This window comes from Salmo salar, chromosome ssa02 (genome assembly GCF_905237065.1).
Source record: "Salmo salar chromosome ssa02, Ssal_v3.1, whole genome shotgun sequence".
Classification (NCBI taxonomy): Eukaryota; Metazoa; Chordata; class Actinopteri; order Salmoniformes; family Salmonidae; genus Salmo; species Salmo salar.
Window position 1 is genome coordinate 80,891,621 of NC_059443.1, and position 21,240 is coordinate 80,912,860.

Here is a 21,240-nt window from a genome sequence, read left to right on the forward strand (position 1 = left end):
ATTCCAAACCAGGCTTCATCCATATAATGAAGGTGGATATTGATCCAACCATTTCAAAAGTAATGACCAGGCTGATGGAAACAGGATATGTCTGTACAATTTTATAAATGACGACAGACGATTTTTTAGTTTGTTTTACATGGTTTATTATTTTGTTTGACAAATTAAATATCTCTCTTATCCATAATAATCTCATCATGTATGTGGCCTACCATCACTGTATATGTGAGCTACTGGCTACAGTGCATGGGACAAGAGCACGTTTGCTATATAACTCAACATTAAAAAAAAAAAAAGATCAGTAGAGTTGAAAATGTGATGGAAACCATTTTAACTTGTATTTTTCATTCGGCACATGTGAATTTAACAGCAGGTGGATATTGATCCAACACTTGCCGCTTATTGAAACCAGCCCACTGGGCACAGTCGTCAGTTCAACATCTAGTTTCTATTTACATGTCAACTAAAGTCAATTCAACATGAAATCAATACATTGGATGTAGGTTGCAAGTTCTGTGAAAAATGTATAAAAAATACCTGATGTTGATGGATTTTTACAAATCCAATCAGTGTTCTACATTGATCTAACACCATCACATGGATTTATTTTGTTGAAATGACGTGGAAACAACGTTTATTTAACCAGTGGGAAGCTTGTAAATGCCCCCAGGAAAGTGGAACTCTTCATTGAGACAATGAAGAAACAGCAATCCGTGGGAGAGTTGTGGTGGATATTATAAAATAAGGATCTGCTGGAGTCCAAGTCAAACCAAGATTCTTTATTTCTGAGCTCAGAGAGAATAACAGAGTTACACAGCGCAGTGTAGACAATCTGAATTCCAAAGCATTGGGTGATGAGCACATATCTTTATAGTTTCCTGTTCCTGGGAGGGACTTTATTTATACAAGGACGCAGGTGCAGCTGGTTTGCAACACAGGATGATACTCCCAGGAACAGGAGATTATAATATGACAGTTTCACAAGGTTAGTCACATACAATTAACATTTTCCATTACAGAGTCTGTGAACAATTTAAAAAAAAAATTAAATCATCAGTGGGCCAACAATGCAAATGTAAACAATGGAACAAATGCATCACATACAAATATTATCTGTAGTGCTGGAGGAATGACACCCAGATAAACAGACACACAGTCAGAGTTTAAAAAAGGACCATTTAAACACATGGAATCTGATCTACTTTATATTCAAACTGACATACTCCATATTCAATTCATATTTTCTAATGAAAACACACATTTTTGAGTATACTTTCTACAATTAAATTTCATATGGTATAAACAAGTAAACACATTCTCAGTCAACAATATAAGACAACGGGAGCACTGTGTATGTTCTCCGATGATGCGAAGTCAATGTGATGCGAAATATCAATTTACACACTAGAATAATTATTCATGGATTCTCACATGACTTTTAAGCGACTGTGATGAGTAATATGTCTTCCCACAGTCTGAGCATTTGAAAGGCTTCTCCCCTGTGTGTATTCGCTCATGAGTTGTCAGCATTCCTGACTCCTTAAAACTCTTTCCACACCAGGCGCAATGGTATGGCTTCTCCCCCGTGTGTATTCGCTCATGACATTTCAGTTGTCCTAAGCGGCTAAAACTCTTTCCACACTGGGCGCAAAGGTATGGCTTCTCCCCAGTGTGTATTCGCTCGTGAGATTTCATGTTTCCTAAGTGGTTAAAACTCTTTCCACACTGGGCACAATGGTATAGCTTCTCTGCTGTGTGTTTCCTCTCATGTCTTTTCAGACTTCCTAACTTGGTAAAACTCCTTCCAATCTGGGAGCAGAGGTGTTGTCTTGCTGGTTTGGATGTCCCTGGTTCCTCCGGGTTTGTTTTTTTCTCCTGCCAAAGACAGTGTTTATTTAAAGAGAGACCTGAATGAAACCTCTACATGATAAAACTAGCTGTATGATACAGAACACGACCTACACACTTCCTTAAACCTAAAATAGGTAAAGAAGAGACAGACACAAAGCACAGTAAGATCTCCCCATTGTCAATTTGGGAAGATGTTACAAAAACTATAAATACAACATGTAAAGTGTTGGACCCATGTTTCATTAGCTGAAATATAAAGATCACAGAATTCTTCACTTACGCACAAAAGCTTCATTCTCTCAAATTTGGTGCACAAATTTGTTTACATCCCTGTTAGTGAACATTTCTCCTTTTACAAGATAATCCATCCTCCAGGTGTGGCATATCAAGAAGCTGATTAAACAGCATGATCATTACACAGGTGCACCTTGTGCTGGGGAGAATAAAAGGCCACTCTAAAATGTGCAGTTTTGTCACACAACACAACACCACAGATGTCTCAAGTTTTGAGGGAGCGTGCAATTGGTATGCTGACTGCAGGAATATCCACTGGAGCTGTTGCCAGAGAATGTAATGTTAATTTCTCTAGCATATGCCACCTCCAATGTCGTTTTAGAGAATTTGGCAGTACATCCAACTGGCCTCACAACCGCAGACCACGTATTAATGACGCCAGCCCAGGACCTCCACATTGTCTGAGACCAGCCACCCAGACAGATGATGAACCTGAGGAGTATTTAGCTCTGTAATAAAGCCCTTTTGTGGGAAAAAACAAATTCTCATTGGCTGGGCCTGGCTCCCCAGTTGGTGGGCTTATGCCCTCCCAGGCCCACCTATGGCTGCGCCCCTGCCCAGTCATGTGAAGTACATAGATTAGGGCCTAATTCATTTATTTACATTGAGTGATTTCCTTATATGAACAGTAAATGGTTGAAATAGTTGCATGTTGTGTTTATATTTTTGTTCTGTATATACAGCTGAAGTCAGAAGTTCACATGCACCTTAGCCAAATACATTGAAACTCAGTTTCACAATTCCTGACATTTAATCCTAGTAAAAATTCCCTGTCTTAGGTCAGTTAGGATCACCACTTTATTTTAAGAATGTGAAATGTCAGAAGAGAGAATGATTTCAGCTTTTATTTCTTTCATCACATTCCCAATGAGTAAGAAGTTTACTTACACTCAATTAGTATTGCCTTCAAATTGTTTAACTTGGGTCAAACGTTTTGGGTAGCCTTCCACAACCTTCCCACAATAAGTTGGGTGGATTTTGGCCCATTCCTCCTGACAGAGCTGGTAACTGTAGGCCTCCTTGCTCGCACACGCTTTTTCAGTTCTTCCCACAAATTTTCTATAGGATTGAGGTCAGGGCTGTGTAATGGCCACTCCAATACCTTGACTTTGTTGTCCTTAAGCCATTTTGCCACAACTTTGGAAGTATGCTGGGGTCATTATCCATTTGGAAGACCCATTTGTGACCAAGCTTTTAACTTCCTGACTGATGTCTTGAGATCTTGAGATACATCTTCAATATATCCACATAATTTTCCTGCCTCATGATGCCATCTATTAAGTGAAGTGTACCAGTCCCTCCTGCAGCAAAGCAACCCCACAACATGTTGCTGCCACCCCCATGCTTCACGATTGGGATGGTGTTCTTCAGCTTGCAAGCCTCCCCCCTTTTTCCTCCAAACATAACGATGGTCATTATGGCCAAACAGTTCTATTTTTGTTTCATCAGACCAGAGGACATTTCTCAAAAAAGTACAATCTTTGTCCCCATGTGCAGTTGCAAACTGTAGTCTGGCTTTTTTATGGAGGAAGATGTTTTGGGAGTGAAAAAGGAGGAGGAGACTGAAGATCTGATTACCACCAGTGAGTACTGTCTTAAAAACAGGGGCACAAACTTTGCAGTTGTTGAACTAATGTGGGGTTTTAAGGGGCATTCTACTGAAGTTCTCCACTTGAATATGTTGTTCAGTACTGTAGGAATTGTTTAAGGGGCAATCTGCCATTGGTACATACATTTTTGGGACGTTTAAATTAGATTTATTGAATTCTCCATGTGGTGTATATTAAAGTTCAACTCATCTAATACAACAGGCTGTTAAAATTCAATATTGGAGCATAATTTCTTCTTAAAATATCAAAGGGATGCAAAAGGCATCCATTTCGTGGAATGACCATTTTACAGTTGCTTCACAAACAATGTTCTACAAAATCATGATGAAAGTGGCTATTTTCGTTCTATTCATGCCTCTTGTAAGACACTGTGATTGCAATAGACGGCCATCTGTTTGATGTTCTTGTTCACACAGGAGAGAGACATGACTATCGTGGATCCTCTGGGGAGCCTCAACAACATCCTGATGCTGACAAGGCAGAGAAGAGTCTCTGCAGATCAGAACACCAGATGGTACAGCTTGGTCTGGTCTAGATACATCTTGCTCTATCAGGGTCTGGGCAGGCTTTCTGTAAAGCACTTTATGTCAACAGTGACATCAGCATCCATAATGATATGTGTCTGTGTCACCTCTTTATGGTTACCAGGACAACGCTAGCCCTTCCTCCCTCCCGGAGTCCCCGTGTCGTGCCTCTCCCGGTAGCACCTTACTGCTGGGTATGAAGAGGTTGTCTGTGCTGCTGGTGGACTGCAGGAAAACAACGGGGCTGAGTGGAACTGTGAGAGGAGGAGAAGAGAAGAAAGGATCAGATTTGACACATCAAAGTAAGTGCTGTAGTTTAGTTTGAACAAATACAATAGATCTGCCCGCTGGTATCTGTTACCAGAAAGTTTCAAGATGATCCGATGTAAGGTGCATGTTTTACAAAAACATTTTCTCAAAACATTATGGATGTTACATTGTCTGTCCCAGTCAACAAGTCTTTACAAGACTCTAGAACACAAACTAAACTCAAGACACTTCAATGTGGTCTGTATTGCTTCATTATATCTGATCTACAGATATATTATTCTACACTACTGGTCAAAAGTTTTAGAACACCTACTCATTCAAGGTTTTTTTTAAATGTTACTATTTTCTGCATTGAAGACATCAAAACTATGAAATACCACATATGGAATCATGTAGTAACCAAAAAAGTGTTAAATAAATCAAAATATATTTTATATTTGAGATTCTTCAAAGTAGCCACCCTTTACCTTGATGACAGCTTTGAACGCTCTTGGCATTCTCTCAACCAGCTTCATGAGGTAGTCACCTGGAATGCATTTCAATTAACAGGTGTGCCTTGTTAAAAGTTAATTTGTGGAATTTATTTCCTCAATGCTTTTTAGCCAGTCAGTTGTTGTTACAAGGTAGGGGTGGTATACTGAAGATAGCCCTATTTGGTAAAAGACCAAGTCCATATTATGGCAAGAACAGCTCAATTAAGCAAAGAGAAATGACAGTCCATAATTTCCTTTAAGATATGAAGGTCAGTCAATCAGGAAGATTTCAAGGACTTTGAAAGTTTCTTCAAGTGCAGTCGCAACAACCATCAAGCACTGTGATGAAACTGGCTTTCATGAGGACCACCACAGAAATGTAAGGCCCAGAGTTACTTCTGATGCAGAGGATAAGTTCATTAGAGTTACCAGCCACAGAAATTGCGGCCCAAATAAATGTTTCAGAGTTTGTTAGGTTCTTATTTTTCAGAGTAAATAACCCACAGACACTAGAGAAGCTTTAACCAAGTTTATTTTTCCCAAAGGTTCTGTACAGCTGTAATCAGTCAACTCAACATTTGTCCCACTCAGATATATATATCCCACTTAAGACACTCCTTCTTCTCTCCAATCCTTCTTATGGTTTAACAGGAAAGAGTTAAAAGGGTAACAGGATGCCAAACCTTTATTACCCCCTTAAGGGGATCTGACCTCACCCCTCATTTCCTGACCTCAACCCCTCCTTCACCTAATCCACAGATATCCATCTGTCTTCCCTATATCAAACACGTCACTCTCCTCTCCTCCATCAAACACATTCCAAAGCCTTCTGGCTTTCCACAGAGAACCCTTAACTTTCTCCTTTGATTCTATGCTTCTTTTCTATCGTTTATTTAATATCTCAATGTTCAAAATGTCAAACCCAACAGTCCCTCCTCTTGAACAATAGCATCCTAATGTTCAATTCACATAAACTTGGAAATTGCTAATAAATGTATAAACAATGATAATTGAACATGAATTAAAAAAAATAACAAATGATTATAAAACATGATTTAAAAACAAACAAACAGATGAACAGACAGTCACCGCGAGGTGTACAAATTCAGAGACTTATAGCCCCCGAACTATGATCACACAACAAAATGCCTTTCCCATCTATCATCACACAACAAAATGCCTTTCCCATCTATCATCACACAACAAAATGCCTTTCCCATCTATCATCACGCAACAAAATGCCTTTCCCATCTATCATCACCCAACAAAATGCCTTTCCCATCTATCATCACCCAACAAAATGCCTTTCCCATCTATCATCACGCAACAAAATGCCTTTCCCATCTATCATCACGCAACAAAATGCCTTTCCCATCTATCATCACGCAACAAAATGCCTTTCCCATCTATCACCACGCAACAAAATGCCTTTCCCATCTATCACCACGCAACAAAATGCCTTTCCCATCTATCATCACACAACAAAATGCCTTTCCCATCTATCATCACCCAACAAAATGCCTTTCCCATCTATCACCACGCAACAAAATGCCTTTCCCATCTATCATAACGCAACAAAATGCCTTTCCCATCTATCATCACGCAACAAAATGCCTTTCCCATCTATCATCACGCAACAAAATGCCTTTCCCATCTATCATCACGCAACAAAATGCCTTTCCCATCTATCACCACGCAACAAAATGCCTTTCCCATCTATCACCACGCAACAAAATGCCTTTCCCATCTATCATCACACAACAAAATGCCTTTCCCATCTATCATCACCCAACAAAATGCCTTTCCCATCTATCACCACGCAACAAAATGCCTTTCCCATCTATCATAACGCAACAAAATGCCTTTCCCATCTATCATCACGCAACAAAATGCCTTTCCCATCTATCATCACGCAACAAAATGCCTTTCCCATCTATCATCACGCAACAAAATGCCTTTCCCATCTATCATCACGCAACAACGCAACAAAATGCCTTTCCCATCTATCATCACGCAACAAAATGCCTTTCCCATCTATCATCACGCAACAAAATGCCTTTCCCATCTATCATCACGCAACAAAATGCCTTTCCCATCTATCATCACGCAACAAAATGCCTTTCCCATCTATCATCACGCAACAAAATGCCTTTCCCATCTATCATCACGCAACAAAATGCCTTTCCCATCTATCATCACGCAACAAAATGCCTTTCCCATCTATCATCACGCAACAAAATGCCTTTCCCATCTATCATCACGCAACAAAATGCCTTTCCCATCTATCATCACGCAACAAAATGCCTTTCCCATCTATCATCACGCAACAAAATGCCTTTCCCATCTATCATCACGCAACAAAATGCCTTTCCCATCTATCATCACGCAACAAAATGCCTTTCCCATCTATCATCACGCAACAAAATGCCTTTCCCATCTATCATCACGCAACAACGCAACAAAATGCCTTTCCCATCTATCATCACGCAACAAAATGCCTTTCCCATCTATCATCACGCAACAAAATGCCTTTCCCATCTATCATCACGCAACAAAATGCCTTTCCCATCTATCATCACGCAACAAAATGCCTTTCCCATCTATCATCACGCAACAAAATGCCTTTCCCATCTATCATCACGCAACAAAATGCCTTTCCCATCTATCATCACGCAACAAAATGCCTTTCCCATCTATCATCACGCAACAACGCAACAAAATGCCTTTCCCATCTATCATCACGCAACAAAATGCCTTTCCCATCTATCATCACGCAACAAAATGCCTTTCCCATCTATCACCACGCAACAAAATGCCTTTCCCATCTATCACCACGCAACAAAATGCCTTTCCCATCTATCATCACGCAACAAAATTCCTTTCCCATCTATCACCACGCAACAAAATGCCTTTCCCATCTATCATCACGCAACAAAATGCCTTTCCCATCTATCACCACGCAACAAAATGCCTTTCCCATCTATCATCACGCAACAAAATGCCTTTCCCATCTATCATCACGCAACAAAATGCCTTTCCCATCTATCATCACGCAACAACGCAACAAAATGCCTTTCCCATCTATCATCACGCAACAAAATGCCTTTCCCATCTATCATCACGCAACAAAATGCCTTTCCCATCTATCATCACGCAACAAAATGCCTTTCCCATCTATCATCACGCAACAAAATGCCTTTCCCATCTATCATCACGCAACAAAATGCCTTTCCCATCTATCACCACGCAACAAAATGCCTTTCCCATCTATCATCACGCAACAAAATGCCTTTCCCATCTATCATCACGCAACAAAATGCCTTTCCCATCTATCATCATGCAACAAAATGCCTTTCCAGCTGAATCTTCGGTCTTGTTATATGTCAGATGGAGCGGCTTTTAGTTTCTCCGCATCCCCGTTCTGGTTCCTAAGAGAGTGATCGCACAAGACTTGGAGAGCAACAAAAAACATAAAACATAAAACATACCATTTGGATAGAGAATGGTGTTTCTCATGAGTCTTATAATGAAACCCCCCGTCTATTTAATTCCTAATGAAGTTGATCATTCTTCATTAGGAATTTTTAATATTAAAATGTTTCCTCTCCCTTTCTTTCCCTGTCCTTCGGAAACCGTTTAGATACCTCTTCAAAACATCTCATTCTCTTCTCTGTAACCATCATACCACATTTAAAAAAAAAAAAGTTCATTTTTGGTTTGGTAACCCCAATGCTAATTTCTCGTGACCCCTCCAGCCTTTCGTCCATTCCAGAATCCCATTTCAGAATCCCATTCCAGAATCCCATTCCAGAATAAGACGACATCAGATGTAAATGTATTTAAAAATAAAACCACATAAAACGTCTAATGATTTAGACAAACCCTAAGACCTTCTGCATTTGCAATGAGTGTTCGGTCATATCATTTAAATGTGTTGCCTTTAGAATCCATTCCCCTGGCATTTAGCCTAGAATCTACAACCCTAAATACGCTTTCCTGTGGCAAATTTAGCCAATTTCTCATCGTAAGGAATCCGCAATATATACATGTGGTTCCATAACACTTTATCTCACCAAGGCAGTCGCCTTACCCATTTCGTCTGCTCTACGATTACCTGTGGTGATTTCATCTGTACGACTAGTATGAGCTTCACATTTCACCACTGCTACTTTACTGGTTAACTGATATTCTTCTAATAATTACCTCCAGACCATTTTTATTGGTGTTCCTGTCGCTGTTAACCTGCCCCGTGGTGACCACAATGTACCGAAATCATGAACTACTCCAAATGCATACCACACACAGCGTACCTCGTTACTCTGTTCCCTTCTGTGTTCATGTAACTAGAGCCATCTGTGTACAATACTTTTCCCGATTCCAATGCTGTCTCCTGCAAATCAGGTCTAGGTTTTGGAGTAATCTGATCTGGGTCACATGTATGCGATTCACCCTCCCCATGCAACGACATTAACGACGCAGGATTCAAAGCACCAATCTTATGAAATTGTAGATTTTCCCCATTTAACGTTAACTCCCAGTTTGTCCATCTTGCACTAGTAAAATGTTGTGCTTTCGTGCTGTCCACTATGGTTGCTACTGCGTGTGGAACATACAAATCTATTTAGTTTTTTACCATTGTACTGGAAGCCGTGTTATGCAACACCATTTCTGTCGCCTGTACTGCCCTTAAAAATTGAAAACCTCAAATAGTTGCCTCTTCACTGTTGACGTTGAGACTTGTGGTTTGCGGGTACTATTTAACCTCTCTGTGAAATGTGGGATGCTAGAAGCTACAGCTAAAAGGAATCACTAACCTTTGATGATCTTCATCAGATGGCACTCATAGGACTTCATGTTACACAATACATGTATGTTTTGTTCGATAATGTTCATATTTATATCCCAAAATCTCAGTTTACATTGGCGTGTAATGTTGAGAAATGTTTTGCCTCCAAAAACTTCCCGGGAGAATGAGCACATCAATTAAAAGAAATACTCATCATAAACGTTGATAAAATATACAACTGTTATTCAAAGAATTATAGATAAACTTCTCCTTAATGCAACCACTGTGTCAGATTTCTAAAAAACTTTACAGCGAAAGCACACTTTGAAATAATCTGAGTACGGCGCTTAGACACCAAACCCGCCATTTTGTGGAGTCAGCAAATCTCAGAAATAGTATTATAAATATTCACTTGCCTTTGATGATCTTCATCAGAATGCACTCCCAGGAATCCCAGTTCCACAATAAATGTGGTTTTGTTCAATAAAGTCCATCATTTATGTCCAAATACCTCCTTTTTGTTTTGCGCGTTCTGTGCACTACTCCAAATACAGGAAGCGTGCGGAAAATATCACGACGAAAAGTCAAAGAAAATGTATTTACGTTCGTAGAAACATGTTAAACGATGTATAGCATCAATCTTTAGGATGTTTTTAACATAAATCTTCCATAATATTCCAACCGGACGATTCCAATGTCTTCAAAAAAGAAAAGAAACGCAGCTAACTCTCATGTGAGTGCGCGCCACTGAGCTCATGTCATTTCCACAGTCATCTGATTCCACATGCTCTTATTCTCTCCCCATTCACAGTAGAAGCATGAAACAACGTTCTAAAGACTGTTGACATCTAGTGGAAGCTGTAGGAAGTGCAAAATGACCCCATAGACACTATGTTAGATAGGCAATCACTTGAAAGAACTACAAACCTCAGATTTCTCACTCCCTGGTTGGACTTTTCTCAGGTTTTTGCCTGCCATATGAGTTCTGTTATACTCAGACATCATTCAAACAGTTTTAGAAACTTCAGAGTGTTTTCTATCCAAATCTACTAATAATATGCATATCCTACCTTCTGGGCCTGTGTAGCAGGACATTTACTCTGGGCACGCTTTTCATCCGGACGTCAAAATACTGCCCCCTACCCCAAAGAAGTTAACAATTGTGGTTACTACATGATTCCATATGTGTTTTTAATAGTTTTGATTACATTCAATTCCCTGGCAACAGCTCCAGTGGACATTCCTGCAGTCAGCATGCCAATTGCATGCCAATCTGTGGCATTGTTGTGACAAAACTGCACATTTTAGAGTGTCCTTTTATTATCCCCAGCACAAGGTGCACCTGTGTAATAATCAAGCTGTTCAATCAGCTTCTTGACATACCACACCTGTGAGGTGGATGGATTATCTTGGCAAAGAATAAATGTTCACTAACTGGGATGTGAAGAATTCTGCAATCTTTTTTCAGCTCATGAAACATCCAACACTTTACATGTTGCAATTATATTTTTGTTTATTGTAGTTACTATCAGTTTTAGGAACATCTACCCAAAATATTTCACCTTATTTTTTACTTTACCCAAAATATGACATTGGCGATAGTCAAAATGTTGAAAATCTGTGAACGTCTAAATAAGAAGTTGGGCCATTTAAACAGCATGTGTTGAACCCTTTCAACAACGGGGAGATGTTACTGATGTGCTTTGTGTCTTCGACGTAAAAACACATTTTGGACTTCCACTTAAAATTACTTTTTTACTTATTTTATGTATAAGGAAGTGTGTAGGTCGCATTCTGTATCATACAGCTATGAAAGTTATATATTTAGAACCACCTGCTCGATTGGAATCCAGCGATGTCTGTGTCTTGAGTGTCCTAGAACTGTTTCGTTTTTTGTGTCCTGACTTGTAAAACAGAATGAATAAGTAATGTAAAACATTATCAGTAATTACCAGGAAGCTCTACAACATTTGTTTTAAAATCACACCAAGATTGTTAACTGGCCTCCGGTTATTGAGGGATCTGATTAGGATTTACTCTCGTAGCAAGGCCGTTTTATCATCTGGAAGTTTTATTCAGGTCTCTATTTAAAATTTAAACACAGTGTCTTTGGCAGGAGAAAGACCAGACTCAGAGGAACCAGAGCCAGGGACGTCCAAACCAGCAAGACGACACCACTGCTCCCAGTGTGGAAAGAGTTTTAACCAGAAAAGCTACCTGAAAATACACGAGAGAATACACACAGGGGAGAAACCTTACCACTGCTCCCAGTGTGGGAAGAGTTTTAAGCGGTTTGACGCCCTCGAAGGGCATGAGCGTATACACACAGGGGAGAAGCCTTATCACTGCTCCCAGTGTGGAAAGAGTTTTAAGCAGAAAAGCTACCTGAAAATACACAAGAGAATACACACAGGGGAGAAGCCTTACCACTGCTCTCAGTGTGGCAAGCGTTTTAACCTGTTAGGGGCACTGAAGCAACATGAGAGAATACACACAGGGGAGAAGCCTTACCACTGCTCTCAGTGTGGCAAGTGTTTTAACCTGTTAGAGGCCCTGAAACATCATGAGATAATTCACACAGGGGAGAAGCCTTACCACTGCTCCCAGTGTGGAAAGACTTTTAGCACGGTATGTAACCTGAAAATACATGAGAGAATACACACAGGGGAGAAGCCTTACCACTGCTCTCAGTGTGGCAAGTGTTTTAGCCAGGCAGGTAACCTGAAAATACATGAGAGAATACACACAGGGGAGAAGCCTTACCACTGCTCTCAGTGTGGCAAGTGTTTTAACCTCTTAGGGGCCCTGAAACAACATGAGATAATACACACAGGGGAGAAGCCTTACCACTGCTCCCATTGCGAGAAGAGTTTTAAGCGGTTAGAATCCCTCGAAGGTCATGAGCGTATACACACAGGGGAGAAGCCTTACCACTGCTCCCAGTGTGGAAAGACTTTTAATCGTTTAAGGGACTGCAAAAATCATGAGAGAATACACACAGGGGAGAAGCCTTACCATTGCTCTCAGTGTTGCAAGTGTTTTAACCTGTTAGGGGCCCTGAAACAACATGAGAGAATACACACAGGGGAGAGACCTTACCACTGCTCCCAGTGTGGGAAGAGTTTTAACCATTTATGGAACCTGAAAAGACATGAGCGAATACACACAGGAGATAATAATTACTTCTCCTAGTGTGAATATTTAACATCACATTGACTTAATTATTCTAGTGTGTAAATTGATATTTTAGATCACATTGACTTAAAATTCATCAGAGAACGTACACAGTGCTCCAATTGTCTTATATTGTTGACTGAGAATGTGTTTACCTGTTTATAACATATGAAATTGAATTGTACAAAGTATACTCAAACATGTATTTTTTTATTACAAAACATGAAGTGAATATGGAGTATTTCTGTTTGAATATAAAGTAGATCAGATTACTTCTGTTTTAAATGGTCTTTTTTTAAACTCTGACTGTGTTTGTCTTTATCTGAGTGTCATTCCTTCAGCACTACAGATAATCAAGTGATATTTGGATGTGATGCATTTGCTCCATTGTTTACATTTGCATTGTTGGTCCACTGATGATTTAATTAAATAAAAATGTTCAGACTCTGTAATGGAAAATGTTAATTGTATGTGTCCACATAACTGAGTATGTGACTAACCTTGTGAAACTGACCTATTATAATCTCCTGTTCTTGGGAGTATCATCCTGCGTTGCAAACTAGCTGCACCTGTGCCCTTGAATGAATAAAGTCCCTCCCAGGAACAGGAAACTATAAAGAAATGTGCTCATCACCCAATGCTTCAGGAATTCAGACTGTCTACACTGCGCTGTGTAACTCTGTTATTCTCTCTGAGCTCAGAAATAAAGAATCTTGGTTTGACTTGGACTCCAGTAGATGCTTATTTTATAATATCCACCACAACTCTCCCACAGATTGCTGTTCCATCATTGTCTCAAAGAAGAGTTCCTTGTTCCACTTTCCTGGGGGCATTTACAAGCCTCCCACTGGTTGAATAAATGTTGTGTCCGCGTCATTTCAACAAAACAAATCCAGGTGATGATGTTTGATTAATGTGGAAAACTGATTGGATTTGTAAAAAGCCATCAACATCAGGTATTTTTTATTTTTCACCGAACTGGCAACCTACATGTATATCTCACTGGTCACCCCAAAAGCCAATTCCTCTTTTGGTCGTCTTTCCTTCCAGTGCTCTGCTGCCAATGACTGGAACAAACTGTCATTGGCAACAAACAATCTCTGAAGCTGGAGACTCATATCTCCCTCACTAGCTTTAAACACCAGCTGTCAGAGCAGCTCACTGATCACTGCACCTGTACATAGCCCATCTGTAAACAGCCCATCTACCTACCTCATCCCCATACTGTATTTATTTATCTTGCTCCTTTGCACCCCAGTATCTCTACTTGCACATTCATATTCGGCACATCTACCATTCCAGTGTGTAATTGCTATATTGTAATTACTATTTATTGCCTTAACTTACCTCATTTGCACTCACTGTATATAGACTTTTTGTTTTCTTTTGTTCTACTGTATTATTGACTGTATGTTTTGTTTATTCCATGTGTAACTCTGTGTTGTTGTATGTGTCTAATTGCTACGCTTTATCTTGGCCAGGTCGCGGTTGCAAATGAGAACTTGTTCTCAACTAGCCTACCTGGTTAAATAAAGGTGAAATACATTTAAAAAAATAATAATTTTAAACATCCAATGACAGGTGACATTTTGTGTTGATTTCATATTGAATTCACTTTAGTTGAGGACTCAAAGAAATGTAAATAGAAACTAGACGCACAACTGACGTCTGTACCCAGTGGGCTGGTTTGAATAAGCAGCAGGTGTTGGATCAATATCCACCTTTGTTAAGTTTCCATGCAATGTGCGACAGATTTCCATGTGAATATTCTAAAATATGCATATAACAATATACGCCGCTTTCCCACCAGAAATGTTTGCATCAAACAGACTTATTGCAGATTAAAGGCTTTGCATTATGACGCAGTGCACAAAAAAAAACGTTTGCTGTTAAATTCCCATGTACAGAATGAAAAATATAAGTTAAATGGGTTTCCATCACGTTTTCAACACTACTGATGGTTTTAAACTGTTGAGTGAAATAGCAAACGTGCTCTTGTCCCGTGTACTGTAGCCAACATCTCACATTACAGTGCGGGTAGGCTACCTACATGATGAGATTATTATGGATAAGAGCCATATTATTTTATTTGTCAAATGACAACCAACCATCGATCATCATGTCACCAGAATAAGACCATCAAAATGTATTGGAAAGGAGCATCAAGCTCATCACGTGCAGTTTCACCACCCTGTGAAGTTCATAATTTATTTCATCTGTAACCTAATAAACTGCATTGGTTCCCAAGTCGTAGTGGGAGGACCACACAACATATCATCATGTGACTCCAAGTTAACTAATATGTGATGGTTATATAAATATTTGCTCATAAAGGAGTTTCCACCGCCAATTCTCGCTTATACATGTTTACTGACACAAAATAACCCCACCATGTCAAACGAACTAACAAATCGTCTGTCTGCATTTATAAAATGGTAAAGGCATATCCTGTTTCCATCAGCCTGGTCATCACTTTTGAAATGGTTGGATCAATATCCACCTTCATGACATGGATTAAGCCTGATTTGGAATGTCTGAGTAGTTCTATATGATGTCATAATACACCCCTCTGATAATCAAGTGATATTTGGAATGTCTGAGTAGTTTTATCTGATGTCATAATACATCTCTCTGATAATCAAGTGATATTTGGAATGTCTGAGTAGTTCTATATGATGTCATAAGACACCCCTCTGATAGTGATCCATTTGCTCCATTCTTTCCATTTCAGTTGGTTTCCCACTGATAATTTATATCTGACAGGGGGGCTTTAAAGGAATAGTATGGTGACATCTTAGTGGGACTTGAAATAAATAGTATGGTCACATTTTTAAGATTTGGCTCAGTATGCTTACAATGATGTGAAAAAATATAAACTATTTATTGATAATGTATTTTCCTATTCAGCTTCTACATCTGCATAGAGGCAAACAGTATCTTAAAGTTTATAAAGTAATAATTATACACTTCTATTTTAACAATTTGAATTATTATTTATCAAAAGCTCCTATACCAACAATACACTTCAGTGTTGAAGTCAAGAAGAGAATGGGCTGATGGGTGGTGGTGCTACTCTATAGGTAAGGCTGTCCAATATGAATGTTCATTACACACAATAGGTTGACTGGGGAGGTGATGTACCACAGTCAAAGTCCTGCAATAAAAGCTAAGACACTAATATTTGTGTAAACTATACATAGTTGTGTTCTGTGGTTGTCCCTGAGTTGGCTGATATCCCATTTCATGGGGTCACTCCATAGTTAAAGCTAAACAGTGACTATAGAACATCTACACCCCCTTTAACTTTTTTTTCACATTTTGCTCCCTTAAAATTAAATCTAAAAATGGATTAAGTTAGATTTTATTGAACATGTTCTACAATTATTATTGTTTTATATCATAATTGAAGAATTCCGTCACCCACCCGAGTTAATACTTGGTGGAAGCCATTACAGTTTAGAATAATTTTCATTTAGATTCTACCAACTTTTCACAACTCTTTGTCAAAACTGCTTATTGAAGGACAGCGATATTTAAACCTGATTCTCTCTGATTTTTTCAGCAGATTTAAGTCAGGACTGAGAACAGACCACGTAGGAACACTCAACAAGTCTTGGAAAGCCATTCTGGTGTGTCTTGCGTTCTTTTTGTAATTTTTTGCACACAGGAATGGGCACCTTCTTATGTTTCCCCAGGCGATCCCAGTTCAACATGACAAACTGCCTGTAGGCAGTGTAGCAGAGCTTCCTGTAGGCAGTAAAGCAGAACTTCCTGTAGGCAGTGTAGCATAACTTCCTATAGGCAGTGTAGCATAACTTCCTGTAGGCAGTATAGCATAACTTCCTGTAGGATTTTAAAGATGTGGTATTTCCTTCTGAGTCCAGTGTATATTGTGTGATCAAAATCTACTACATAATGATTTTGTTTTTTTAGTTTACCAAACATATAGTTGAAGTTGGAAGTTGACATACACTTAGGTTGGAGTCATTAAAACTCATTTTTCAACCATTCCACACATTTCTTGTCAACAAACTGTAGTTTTGGCAAGTCGGTTAGGACATATACAGTGAGGGGAAAAAGTATTTGATCCCCTGCTGATTTTTTACGTTTGCCCACTGACAAAGAAATAATCGGTCTATAATTTTAATGGTAGGTTTATTTGAACAGGGAGAGACAGAATAACAACAAAAAAATCCTGAAAAACGCATGTCAAAAATGTTATAAAATTATTTGCATTTTAATGAGGGAAATAAGTATTTGACCCCTCTGCAAAACATGACTTAGTACTTGGTGGCAAAACCCTTGTTGGCAATCACAGAGGTCAGACGTTTCTTATAGTTGGCCACCAGGCTTGCACACATCTCAGGAGGGATCAGTCCCTACACCCAAAGAGGGGCACTGCGTTCATCCACCTCTGGCCTGCTCGCCTCCCTACCTCTGCGGAAGCACAGTTCCCGCTCAGCCCAGTCAAAACTGTTCGCTGCTCTGGCACCCCAATGGTGGAACAAGCTCCCTCACAACGCCAGAACAGCGGAGTCAATCACCACCTTCCGGAGACACCTGAAACCCCACTTCTTTAAGGAATACCTGGGATAGGATTAAGTAATCCTTCTAACCCCCCCAAAAAAGATATAGATGTACTATTGTAAAGTGGTTGTTCCACTGGATATCATAAGGTGAATGCACCAATTTGTAAGTCGCTCTGGATAAGAGCGTCTGCTAAAGGACGTAAATGTAAATGGATTTTGTCCCACTCCTCTTTGCAGATCTTCTCCAAGTCCTTAAGGTTTCGAGGCTGACGTTTGGCAACTCGAACCTTCAGCTCCCCTCCACAGATTTTCTATGGGATTAAGGTCTGGAGACTGGCTAGGCCACTCCAGGACCTTAATGTGCTTCTTCTTGAGTCACTCCTTTGTTGCCTTGGCCGTGTGTTTTGGGTCATTGTCATGCTGGAATACCCATCCACGACCCATTTTCAATGCCCTGGCTGAGGGAAGGAGGTTCTCACCCAAGATTTGACGGTACATGGCCCCGTCTATCGTCCCTTTGATGGGGTGAAGTTGTCCTGTCCCCTTAGCAGAAAAACACCCCCAAAGCATAATGTTTCCACCTCCATGTTTGACGGTGGAGATGGTGTTCTTGGGGTCATAGGCAGCATTCCTCCTCCTTCCAAACACAGCAAGTTGAGTTGATGCCAAAAAGCTCCATTTTGGTCTCATCTGACCACAACACTTTCACCCAGTTGTCCTCTGAATCATTCAGATGTTCATTGGCAAACTTCAGACGGGCATGTATATGTGCTTTCTTGAGCAGGGGGACCTTGCGGGCGCTGCAGGATTTCAGTCCTTCACGGCGTAGTGTGTCACCAATTGTTTTCTTGGTGACTACGGTCCCAGCTGCATTGAAATCATTGACAGGGTCCTCCCGTGTAGTTCTGGGCTGATTCCTCACCATTCTCATGATCATTGCAACTCCACGAGGTGAGATCTTGCATGGAGCCCCAGGCCGAGGGAGATTGACAGTTCTTTTGTGTTTCTTCCATTTGCGAATAATCACACCAACTGTTGTCACCTTCTCACCAAGCTGCTTGGCGATGGTCTTGTAGCCCATTCCAGCCTTGTGTAGGTCTACAATCTTGTCCCTGACATCCTTGGAGAGCTCTTTGGTCTTGGCCATGGTGGAGAGTTTGGAATCTGATTGATTGATTGCTTCTGTGGGCAGGAGTCTTTTATACAGGTAACAAGATGAGATTAGGAGCACTCCCTTTAAGAGTGTGCTCCTAATCTCAGCTCGTTACCTGTATAAAAGACACTTGGGAGCCAGAAATCTTTCTGATTGAGAGGGGGTCAAATGCTTATTTCCCTCATTAAAATGCTAATCAATTTATAACATTTTTGACATGCGTTTTTCTGGAATTCTTTGTTGTTATTGTCTCTCACTGTTCAAATAAACCTACCATTAAAATTATAGACTGATCATTTCTTTGTCAATGGGCAAATGTACAAAATCAGCAGGGGATCAAATACTTTTTTCCCTCACTGTATAAGATAGCATAACTTTCTGTAGGCAGTATAGCATAACTTCATGTAGGCAGTATAGCATAACTTCCTGTAGGCAGTATAGCATAACTTCCTGTAGGCAGTGTAGCATAACTTCCTGTAGACAGTATAGCATAACTTCCTGTAGGCAGTGTAGCATAAGTTCCTGTAGGCAGTGTAGCACAAGTTCCTGTGAAAGTAGTGAAATAAATTACATGGAATTAAAAGGTGTGGTGTTTACTAATGAGTATGTCCAATGTTTATTGTGTGATCAAAATCTACTATAAAAAAGTATAGTTTTCTTAGTTTACCATACTTAATTGCCAATCAACAATCCCAGCATGAACAGCAGCCTCAGAACAAATTGTTATTTACAATGACAGCATGGCAAAATGCCTTCTGTGGGGCAGTAAACACAGATCTGGTTATTTTGAAGATACTTTTTATGAAGTTGTTAGCAAGAATAAACAATGTAACTAACATTTTCCCAAACTGCGTCACCCAAACTAGCCAGCAGATGATTTTTTCAAGTTGTTTCTTGCGTGACGTATAATCTAGTGGACCGGACCTTTCGACACAAGGCTACTGATTCAGACAGATCGGTAGCTTGCTAGCCAACGTTCTATACTGAAAACAGGTACATTCTGAAAGATTTTGTTGATGTGATAACAAAAATGTTATTCACTTCTGAATTCAGGATAATACTGTTTGTTTTATTTTACTTAAATGTTATTATTTATGTCTCATACTATGTGAATACACTACCAAGCAATGCAAGTAGATATTTGGAATGAAACCCAAAGCAGTTTTTGATCAAGAATTTATTAAGAAAACCAGTAGTCACGATCAGACTATGCTTCCTATTCAGGCATCATATAATGCACAGCCACATGCAAATACATCAACTCCACCAAAAAAACGTTTAAAACTTTAACATGACTACTGGTAATGTCATTATTTTCGTCACCATCCATCAATGGTTAAATTGCATTATTTTTCTTTGTACATGGTGTGCCCGCCTCCTGAGTCTGACTAGAAGTCCACTCCGAATACCTCTTCTCTACCGTCGGCGACGAGCCCTGGGGGTACGAACAAAGGATCCAATTCTGGAAAGTCGTATTCTTGGTCGTAATGCTGGTGAGTTACCGCCGCTCTGATATCCAAATGTTATTTCCGGCTGTATGTAATAACACAACAAACGTTCTGGGCTAATAGAAATAACACACACAAAACACTGCAAAGTTGCTTAGGAGCTAGAAGCAGAGTTTAGAATATGTCTCTTGGGAATATTTTAACTTGGCACATACAGTGCATTGGGAAAGTATTCAGACCCCTTGACCTTTTACCTTCCAGCCTTATTCTAAAATTGATTAAATTGTTTTTTTCCCTACACACAATACCCCATAATGACAGAGGAAAATGTTGTGAACAATTATAAATGTACACTGACACATCGCGACCCACCATTAACAGGGTCGCGACCCATACTTAAGAAAGGCGGTTGTAGGGTCATACCCAAAACTCGATGCAGTAATCGCTGCCAAAGGTGCTTCAACAAAGTACCGAGTAAAGGGTCTGAATACTTATGTAAATGTGATATTTCCATTTTTTATTTGAACCTGTTTTTGCTTTGTCATTATTGGGTATTGTGTAGATTGATTAAAAATAAATACATTTTAGAACAAGGCTGTCACGTAACAAAATGTTGAAAAAGTCAAGGGGCCTGAATACTTTCCGAAGGCACTGTATTTGCACCCTCTCAGTGAACTAATCCATGGCAGAGGCCTAGACTAAAATCCAATTTATGCTTTTTCCAAAAATTTGGTCACAGGCTCCATATGGAGGGTTAAAACCTCTTCCAGATATGACCCTTCATCTCAATTTCCACCTAAAATGACACCCAAATCTAACTGCCTGCAGCTCAGGACCTGAAGCAAGGATATGCATATTCTTGATACTATTTGAAAGGAAACACTTAAGTTTGTGGAGATGTGAAATTAATGTAGGAGAACATAACACATCTGGTAAAAGATAAAAACAAAAAACATGTTTTCAACTTTTATTTGATCTTTGAAATGCAAAAGAAAGGACATACATTGAGATGGATGCTGGGGATCATTTATATGTTGTCCACAACAGGGCAACAGTATGTGTGCAAAGTTTCAGACTGATAACTTCAGGAATGAGCGAGTTACATGACATTTAGTATGAAGTCACCCA

General features: G+C 39.7%; 1 protein-coding gene and 1 long non-coding RNA gene across 3 annotated transcripts; both read left to right on the forward strand.

Moving 5' to 3' along the window:
• Positions 1-3,676: 3,676 nt before the first annotated feature.
• Positions 3,677-13,704, forward strand: LOC106596404 (zinc finger protein 501). 2 transcript variants are annotated; one of them, XM_045713170.1, is made up of 4 exons: positions 3,677-3,728; positions 4,172-4,269; positions 4,404-4,581; positions 11,913-13,704. In XM_045713170.1, exons 2-4 carry the CDS (start codon positions 4,267-4,269, stop codon positions 12,998-13,000), a joined length of 1,269 nt encoding a protein of 422 aa, XP_045569126.1. In that variant the 5' UTR covers positions 3,677-3,728; positions 4,172-4,266; the 3' UTR covers positions 13,001-13,704. The 2 variants fall into 2 exon arrangements, with proteins under 2 accessions (XP_045569126.1, XP_045569128.1); XM_045713172.1 differs by having other exon boundaries at positions 11,925-13,704.
• A 2,021-nt stretch (positions 13,705-15,725) lies between these two features.
• LOC123736778 (uncharacterized) lies at positions 15,726-16,681 on the forward strand. The gene is made up of 3 exons (XR_006766400.1): positions 15,726-15,798; positions 15,987-16,062; positions 16,545-16,681. It is a non-coding gene; the product is annotated as an uncharacterized lncRNA (long non-coding RNA).
• The last annotated feature ends 4,559 nt before the right edge of the window (positions 16,682-21,240 follow it).